Source organism: Macrobrachium nipponense, chromosome 38 (genome assembly GCF_015104395.2).
Source record: "Macrobrachium nipponense isolate FS-2020 chromosome 38, ASM1510439v2, whole genome shotgun sequence".
In the NCBI taxonomy this organism is placed as follows: Eukaryota; Metazoa; Arthropoda; class Malacostraca; order Decapoda; family Palaemonidae; genus Macrobrachium; species Macrobrachium nipponense.
The window spans coordinates 61,614,958-61,625,056 of record NC_061098.1 but is presented as its reverse complement, the minus strand read 5'-3'; the positions used below and the strand labels follow the sequence as shown (position 1 = coordinate 61,625,056).

Sequence of the window (10,099 nt, the reverse complement as noted above, 5' to 3'; positions counted from 1 at the left end):
GTTACAAACAGAAAGTGTGTTTGCTACACTGACATCAAGTCAAGATAAAATCCTTGTCTCTGACAAATCAAGTTTAAGTGAAACCAATTCAAATAATGCTTTGTTTCAAAATTTAATCATAAACGTCATGGAAGCGTATATTGATTTGATTGTCGTGAAGGGAACAGACGCCAATCGTTATTTTATTTATGAATATGAGTGTCGAAAGATTTTGTAATACTCATTTGCAAATGTGTTATAATCTGGCTTGCTATGTACGGCTTAGTTGATTGAGCTAATCTGAAATGTATTCTTTTTAAATCTATGTTCGCAGATTTCTGACTTTGCTCTATTCTGCAAAGGGGGATAATATCTAATGCAATTTATCTTAATCGACTTGATTTGTTCTTTAGTAGGGCAATTAGTTCCTAAATTAACTATATATGTATGTATGTATGTATGTATGATGTATGTATATGTGTATGTATGTAAGATGTATCCATAACAGATAAGCAGCTATTTATAAAAGAGAGAGAGAGAGAGAGAGTCCTTTTGCTGTATGTGGACGCATATGCGTCAGCCTTATTACATTGCAATAACACCTGATCAATTCTGGTCTTTTATCCCTGCCCTCCCTCTCTCTCCAAGGGGATGAATGTTGTTTCGATACCTGGCACCGAGGAACTGTTGAATATTCATGCCCTCCCTCCGCTCTGCCTTCGATCACAGAGCATTTTAAGAGGGGGAAATAGTTTTTAATCAGATTTTAATGATTTCAGAATTTTCTCCAGTTAGATATGAGTTATAGTTTTTATATTGAGTGTTAATAGTTTTTTAAGTTTTTCCTGCTAACTGTGACCTGTATTTTTTAAGCATATGTTAATCACTTATGTATGAAGTTTCTTGTATTAGATATGATTTATACATTTTAGTCGTGTGTTAATCGATTAGGAAGTTTCTTTTTACTAAATATAAAGCACTTTTTTTTAAATTAATATGTTGATCATTTCTGATTTTTTTTTTAGATGTTACCTATAGTTTTTAATCTTATATTTATAATTTCTGAAGTTTTGCTAGATATGACCCATAGTCTTTATTCAATACTTTCTGAAGTTTCATGAATTAGACATGACTTATAGTTTTTTTTATTCATTGGATGATAACTTCTGTAGTTCATAATGTGTTGATAATGTCTGAAGATTCTTTTACTAGAGCTGATCTATTTATTTTAATTATATGATGGTAATTTCTGAAGTTTCTTGTACTAGATCTAACCTATAGTCTTTAATCATATATCGATAATTTCTGATGTTTCTTTCACTAGAAATGAAGTGTTGTCTTTAATAGGTATGACCTATTCTTGTCTGACATAATAGTCATAAAACGTGAATCACTTAAATCCATTGTAACTCGATCATTCATTAACTATCAGGTGAAACCATGAATTTTATACATGGAGAATGTCCCATTATCTCCTTCATAATCAGACTATTTTATTTCATCTGTATTCTTTTCATTCCAATTTCATCACGGGAATCTGTCCATTTATGACGCTTATTACTTCCGTAATAAATTAGCTTAACAGTCTCCAAATTTTTGTAAAGCTATCATTCAGCAATATTCACATATATTTTGCAAGCGAACAACTGACGAGGTTCAAATGAAGGAGGGAGTGTGATTAATTTTAATATTGGTAATTTCCTTAGTGGGGTTTTTGCGTTTAGTTTTTCCTTGTTTAAAGCGATTGACTTTTCTGATCGTTGTAAGGTAATAATAATTGGGAAAGATATATATATATATATATATATATATATATATATATATATATATATATATATAAATATATGTATATATAATATATAATATATATATATATATATATATTATATATATATATATATATATATATATATATATATATATATATACTATATATATATATATATATATATATATATATATATATATATATATATATATATATATATATATGAGAGAGTCCATCCATCTATGAAGTTGCCACGTATTTACTGGTATTATTGACAGTGTTTGTAAATACATAACTGTTTTTGCCAGTGTGAATTATTTTATCTTTTAATTATGTCGTAGTCCATAAATTACAGATAGATTTTACTGAAAGAGGAACTTGATTCATTTACCACATTTTTAGTACATTAGATATGATATTTTTTACTCTATTTTATGACATTTCTCTTACACAGATATCTTAGTGTCATGGCGAAATTGCCGTAGATCAGTTGAGCATTCAGGAAAGGTTAAGAAAAGAAACATTAGCATAACAATGACATTTATATTTATTTCTTTTCACAGAATATTCATATCATACTGACTCAGGCTGGCATCTATATACATACAATTATATATATATATGTTATTCCCATTGTCTCACGATAGCAGAAGGTCTGTCTACGCTTCTGCTGGTGAGCCAATGGGAATTCAGCAATAGGCAACAGTCTGATGACGTCACTACACGCCCCGCCCAATCAACTGCCTTCACATCGAGTCATGCCGGGATGAAGATGGCATATCTGGCGGGAGGAAATGTGATGAAGGAAAAAAAAGTTCTAATTGATGGATAATGAAATAGACGAAGATGATAGGATCCTGAAGAATTTGATTCGTGCAGTGTACACGAAATGAAAATAAGAAGACGTGTGAAGCCGTTCTGACTTGAAAGAGTAGATTTTGATATGGTTGCATCATGTTTTGAGATCTCCGTGTGGTACAAAGCATGGCGGAAAAACACTAAAAATTGTTTGATTTCGTGAAATCATTGGTTACATACACAGCCTTTGACGCCTTGGAATGAATGAGTATTGAAATCACTTTCTTTGCAAAGAAGCTGCTCTTTTGTTTCATGTTTTCACCTTCTTCTTCTTTTTTATTGATGAGGGAATGTGAATGTGTCAGTGACTTGATGAAGGAACATGAGTCTTATGAGTGATGACAGGAGCGTGACTGGAGTTCGAGGCAGAAGCGGAGAAGGAACAGTTTAGGAGGCACGTTTTGTTGGGCTCACAGGGTGATCTGGGTGTGGCGCAAGGCTCAAAAAGAAGTCGCAATGATAGTATGGTCCATAATATCAAATTCTTCGGCGCCAAAACCAAGTCACTACAAAACGCGCGCCAAACTCCCTGGCGAGCGGGAACGTCATCCCAGAGCGAAATGATTGGCAGTCAGCATCCATGGAGGGAACCACCACCAACACCAGGGATTTCACATGTTTACTATTTACAAGTTGCTGAGAGAGGGAGAAGAAATAATGAGTCGACTTGTAAAAGAATGCCCTCCCAGGAATGCCGATTGCTTCGATATGTATTATATACTCATCCTTTTTTTTTTGCAAGATCTACAGCACAGATAGGGTCCTATGAGTGGTTACAAAAAACTGAGGATGGGGTTGGGGTTAAGGAGAGGACTGGAGGAGGTTGTTGAGGTTGGAGGCTGGTTTTGCTGGGCAAGAGGGGAAACTTAGAGACCAAACAGGTCGCTTGATAAAGACACTCGGATAGTCAACCGAGATGAACATGTCAGTGATGAGGTGACCCCATTCACATCATGTTAATCCTTAGAGTCTAAGAGTTCCACAATGGATTACAACCAACATACAATATAGAGTCACTTTTTGGCAGATATAAAATATACTGGATGCTAAATGTGTGTTCAGTTGAAAAATATGGAGTATGGCCTTTGAAAATATGTTAACGTATTACACTCCACCGGGCCCTTAGGTTTGGAAGAACTCATTTGCTATACAACTATGTAGTTTGTATCTCTGTCTATACTTTTATATAAATAAATTCACCTTTCAAATATATACGTTTACGCAGTTTTCATACATTTATATTCAATTGAATGATATGGCATTCATTACAATTTGGCTCCAATGAGTATGAAAGATTTTTTTTTCAAGTGATCTTCAACAACATACAAATACATCTGCTTACATAAATGAACTTTTTGTCACTTATTTAGTATACAACAAACCAAAGCTGTAAAACATGGTATAAAAAATCACTATACTTATACCAGTGTCCCTTGTAAAGTAGCCCACAGAGTGGCATACGATAATGTAATACTTCTGGAATACCAAATTTATTGTACTGAAACCTCATAACAACTGACAGATTGCTAATACCAACGTGTACAATCCCTCATTCTTTGGAAATCTTAAGAGTAAACAAAAGAATCACTAACAAATATTTGTGGCAGTTTGGGTCCAAGCTATGCGTATGGAATGTCTGCTTCCTGAAGCAAGACATTGAAATCCAAGTTCATATTTACAAAATTAAGCTCAACTTAGGTTAGCTAGACAGAGAATAGACATGGGAGGCTTCTTCACATATTGAAAGGAGTTACTTATGTCTTCTGTACAACTCATATATTTATATATTCATTTAATAAATCATGTAATATACAATACTTGATCAGAAAACAGTTCCCTGTTTTCAATAAATAGTTTACACGCATGCGCTCTCTCACCCACACACATATATATACGTGCACACACTGTAGTTCTGTATTTACTACATTTTATACACGTTTTCGGTTTTTCCTAAGTTTTTTCTCCACGACTGTATGGTTTCTTCTATGACGACTTATTAAAAAAAATGACTTCCAAGACTCAGAATTCTTGTATAAAATAGAATACTGATTTATTATCTTAAAAGAAAGGCCATCAACACAGTGTGACCTTATAAAAGCCATCGTGCGTACAATCTTAAAACAAGTTCAGAACACATTCCTTATGAGGCAGGCCACTGCCACATGGATATAGGTATATATATTTATATATTAGTTTATATACACTTGAGGGGGATATGCACATTTTAAATAGTCTTTTGTTTTTATAGTATTTACATGCAGCACTGAAGGGTAGCATGTACGTCGTTCCTACAACCATGCGCGCGCATTGTGATGAGGTATGGTAACATAAATCTTCAGTATTGCTTATGTATAAAGGATCAGTTTGTATATGACGCTATCAAAATAAGTCTCGCACTTGACTTATTATGGCAACTATATACATGAGGAAAATAGTTATCAATTGAAGTACTTATTAGAAACAATTGTGCTAAAAGTGCTATGACGGTACTAATACTTATAGCACGTGGTATGCAATATGTTGACTCCTAAGCGAATTTTGTTCTGTTTGCCAGATCAAGGCTTCATATGTACACTCTGACAGAATATACTTCGTGCGCGAGGCTTGAAAGAATCGTACATGCCATACTGAGCACTGAAAGTAATGGTGGCTTTCCTACAAATATCACAGATAATTGAGTAAATACCAACGGAGCATCTACCATGCTGATGTGTTACGTTATGTGAAGGTCTCCTTTGAGTATTCTCATGAACGTCTTCTTGAACTGCTGATTAGCGAGAGCGTAGCAGAAAGGATTGATGGGGCTGTTAGCATAGCACAGGAAGTAAGCAAACATGTAGACATGCGTGTTTGTACACTGGCAAAAGCCTTCAGCAATAGCTAGAATGTGGTAAGGTGTCCAGCAAGCAACAAATGCTCCCAGAATAATGGAGATGGTTCTCAAGGCCTTGTTGGCTCGGTTTTCAGATTTTGAGCGATGGCGCTTCTCGCCCTCATTCTTCTTTTTCTTCTTCTTCAGACTCCTGATTGATTTAACAATACCTTTCCGGGATCCTTTCAGGGAACCCTTGATTGAACTTTGAGCGTCAGAGGTGACTGCTATGGAACCTCCTTTGTCCTTTTCAATCAGAGATGATGATTCCGTTCTGGCGACACTGGTGACAGTTTTGTTAGAGTTGACATTATGAGTTGTAATGAGTTGGTTTGTTGGTCCTGCATTGGAGACACTTGGCTTGGATGGCTCTGGTGTTCCTCCTCCAATGTTAGATCTGGGTCGAACAGGTGGTGGTGGAGCATTTGTGGAAGTGGTATTATTTGCATTATTAGCTGTGGTAGTTATGCTGTTGTGTGCATTTGGTGCAGTGCTGCCGTTAACTGTCGTTTCCTGTGGTGGGCTAACTGGACTCGAAGCTTTTTCTGATCCTGCCAGTGTAGTTACAGCTGTACAAGCATGAATAATTGAAGTTACTAGTACATTTGTAGAATGTTCTGAGTTTTCGTCTTTGTCACAGCCTTCATCATCAGCATCTGCTGATTCATCTGCTTCTTCAATGCTCATTTCCAAATCTTCATCATCAGAGCGTGACTGCATCCTACTCATCTTTCTGTGAATGCTATGAGGAGTAGTGAGAGAGGAAGTGAGGGAACGACCTGTGGGTGAGCCTGGACTGTGTAGTGTAGCAGCCCATACTGAGGATGGTGGGTCCTCCACCACGGGGGAGGGCAAAATAATTGAAGATTCATCCATGAAGCGTAAATCACCCGTATCCAGACCCGTAAGAATATCGTAGGCCATAGGACCATAGTTGAGAGAAGAAGGAGGACGTGTTGTGCAGATACTGCTGACACTCATGGTGTCAGCAAACATTGCAGGAGGAGCTATTAGTCTCTCATCCAGCATGTCAGTTGGTGTAGAGGCAGCTAGTGGGAGGATAGGCACAGTACTGATAGGTCTAAGAGGCAGTGAAGTTGGATGAAGAGGCTGTTGTGGCTTTGATGACGGGGATGGTGAATCTCCACCTGACTGAACGCTTAGTGTCTCATCAGAATGTCCACTGTTGGACTGCCCACTGTTGTCATCATCATTCTTGGAAAAATCTGCTGACATTCGTTTAGCTAAAGGTGCTGTGGCAGCTCCTAAAGTTACATCAAGAAGTCCAGATCCATGTAGACTTTGTTCATGGAGGGCCACGTCAGGGAGTATTGGAATCTTCTTAGGAGATTGATGATGATGTGAAAAGGGAAGAGATTTTGCAAGCTGGACTGCTAGAGCTCCTATTCCAGCATCTGATGAGGAACTTCCCTCTAATGTTGTTGATGTATCTAATACACTCTGTTCTGGAATTTTAGGGAGAGCATCAGCTGTTGGAGTCTTGCGGTGTTGTGCTGGTGGGTCAAGTCGAGGAACAGCACTGTTGGGCAATGTACGTCGTGTTGCTGATGGTACTTGACTACTCTCTTCATCAGATTCAAATGCTGGACTGCTAGATCGCTCAGATTTTTCTGCTGGGTCTCCTCGTCTTTCAGAGAAGCTTGTTGTTTCTGTAGTCTTGGAAGAGGTTTTTTGACTTGATGATGATTCACTGACACCTGATCCTCCTTGTGGAGCCTGGGGAGGCTGCGCATTGATGGAAGGTGGTGCTGGTTGTGGTTTATCTTGGCTAAGTAAGGTGCTTTGCGTTTTGCTCATACCTAATCCTGCTGTTCTTCCGGCCATGCCTGCCATTCCTCCTGCACTAAGAGCCACAAGTGTTTGCATCTTCCTGTGCTTTGCCTCTGACTTTTTCTGCATGTCATAAGCTGTTTTGTAGATCCCTGCATACAAAACAAAAAGCACTACTAAGGTGACCCAATAATAAGTGACAATGAGAGCTGTGTTGAAAACAGGGTCTCTTAAAAACTGTACCTCACATTCGTTGGGCTGAAGAGACCGGTATCCAACAAAATGTTCCCATCCAAAGATGCTGATGAAAAACAGGAGCGCTGGTATTATCCAGGTCATGGCCACCATGACCATCACTTTTGTCCTCGTTCGCCATCCGCGGTACTTTGCTGCAATTTTCACAGAGCAGAATCTATCTATGGTAATGAGTAAAACAGTGTATTGAGAAGCTAAACAAACAGTATAATCTACAGATAGCCATAAATCACACAATATGGGGCCAAGTGTCCATTCTCCCATTAAGACATAGACAGTGTAGAAGGGCATTGAAATCGACCCTATGAGGACATCTGTCATGGCGAGAGACGCAATAAAGTAGTTCGACGGCTGGCGAATCGCTCTCTCCACGATGAAGGAAAGCAACACTAGTAGGTTACCGCCCACTGTCAGTATCATACAGCAAGCCAGGCATATGGCAATGAGGACAGTCTGCCAGAGCTCAAAGGGCGGTAGGATAGGTGCCCCGCCCTCCGTCGTGGTGGCGTTGGATGCGCTGCACTCCATGGAGGTATTCCCCCAGCAGGTGAGGTTGTCTCCCCAAAGATCAGAGGAAGCATTGAGGAAACTGATGAAAGGGTCATTGATTCTTGGCACGCCATCCCAGGAGACAAGGTAGGGCACCAACGTCGTCCCAGTGCCGCCCATGCCCAGGGTATCCCCCAGGGGCGCCGTCATGTTAAGAACCGCAGTCCTGCCGCTCTCGGCATCACCACTCCGCCCGCGTTGCTGTTTCCTGCAATGAAAAGGAATAATATTAATGAAAATATTTTCGTGACATAATGTCAAGTAATTCAGTTAATTCTAGATTAAACAGTTTTTTCTAACCCTGGAAAAGGAAATGCAGAAAATGCGCATAGTAGGTAATTGAAAGCGGGAGAGAAGGTCTGGAAGTAGTTTGTAGTTTTATTACAGTATGAAGAAATGTGTCATTAATAAAACAATATTATCTACAAAATTTATATATCTTATATATTAGATATATATATATATATATATATATATATATATATAATATATATATATTATATAATATCTATATCTATGTCTATATAGATGTAGATATGATATATATATAATATATATATATATATATATATATATATATTATATATATATATATATATATATTATAATATATATGTATATATAAATACTATATATACATATATATATATATATATATATATATATATATTATATATATATCATATATATATATATATGTTTATGCATACAGCATAAATAAGTATATAAGAAAAAATTAGTCTCAAAGTATCAGATTAACTGAATCGTTATTATGCAACATAAGAAAAATAGATTTTCATAAATGATGATCAACATATTACTTTTAAGTTGTCGCATTGATAGGGAGGGATTATTCCTGCAAAGCACATTATATTTCGCTGGCAATTCATCCTGCTCTACCGCTGTTTGGGGATTGGGAGGATTATTAATCGCTCAGTACTTCGGCGATATAAGCAAGTGATCATCGGAAAAATTGGCATTAGAATAGAGGATTATCAAGGGAGATTATGTTGTAATTATAACATTGGTAGTTCCACGTTCCGTCATTTTAACTGAAATTTAGTGTCTTTTCCAGAACTATATCTTTTATTTATGATACAAGAGACACAAGGACACCCTTTTGTAGATTGTTTTTTGAAGAATGTTATTAGAGCATTACAGAATTCTTTGGTATTAAGGTCAGTTTAGCCCATCGAGCGCCACAGAATTCTGTATTACTGAAATATGCTATCCTTCAAAAAATCTACTGTACATCTCTCGGTTTCCTACAGTTGCCAGAACGTTCTTTTTGTATGTCAATACTTACGATACCAATTTAAATGGAATTGCTGCAATTATTTAACGATAAGTTTGCTTGCAAATTTTTCTGTTTTTCACAATTATTTGCAACCATGTAACTAAGACGACCTGTGCTAAAGATAAAAAAAACATCTAGAAACGATTAGCACGTTGCAAGAATGTATATTTTCTTGTGTGTGTGTGTGTGCGTGCGTGTGCGTGTGTATGAGTCTTACCACCCTAAACAGAACTACCTTTGGATGAAACTGATATCTTTAAAGGCGCCTATCAGAAAAATATCGCTTCTCTCTCTCTCTCTCTCTCTCTCTCTCTCTCTCTCTCTCTCTCTCTCTCTCTCTCTCTCTCTCTCTCTCTCTCTCCCCGTGTGAAATCAGAAGAAACCTTTTAAAAACTCGTAAGAGATCTGTCCTAGTTTTGGAATGAAATGTCAGAAAACTTGTGACAGATTGGAAAATCTCCCCCAAGCTCCGGTTTGCTGCCAAATGAGAGTATTTGGGTAGTTTATATTTTTCTCTTTACTTTTTAGTGCCGTGGGAGCTTCCAATTATCCCATATACCATTATGGAAGAAGGAACATGAATTTAATAACTGATACGCGTTCGGCATGACGTATTTTCAACGTATATCCTATGAAAGCGGACTGCAAAATACGGACGCTACATATTGGAACACCGAGAGCAATATCCGGCATCGGAAAAGGTAAAATTTCATCTTCAAAAAACCCAGAT

The 10,099-nt window shown here is 37.2% G+C and overlaps 1 protein-coding gene across 4 annotated transcripts in view; it reads right to left on the bottom strand.

Moving 5' to 3' along the window:
- Positions 1-2,270: 2,270 nt before the first annotated feature.
- LOC135209748 (muscarinic acetylcholine receptor gar-2-like) overlaps positions 2,271-10,099 on the bottom strand; it is a 607,576-nt gene continuing 599,747 nt past the window's right edge. For all 4 annotated transcript variants that reach the window (XM_064242535.1, XM_064242536.1, XM_064242537.1 and 1 more), the window contains one exon: positions 2,271-8,280. In XM_064242535.1, the coding sequence (XP_064098605.1) occupies positions 5,319-8,280 (2,962 nt within the window). In that variant the 3' untranslated portion in view covers positions 2,271-5,318. The remainder of the gene's footprint in view (positions 8,281-10,099) is intronic.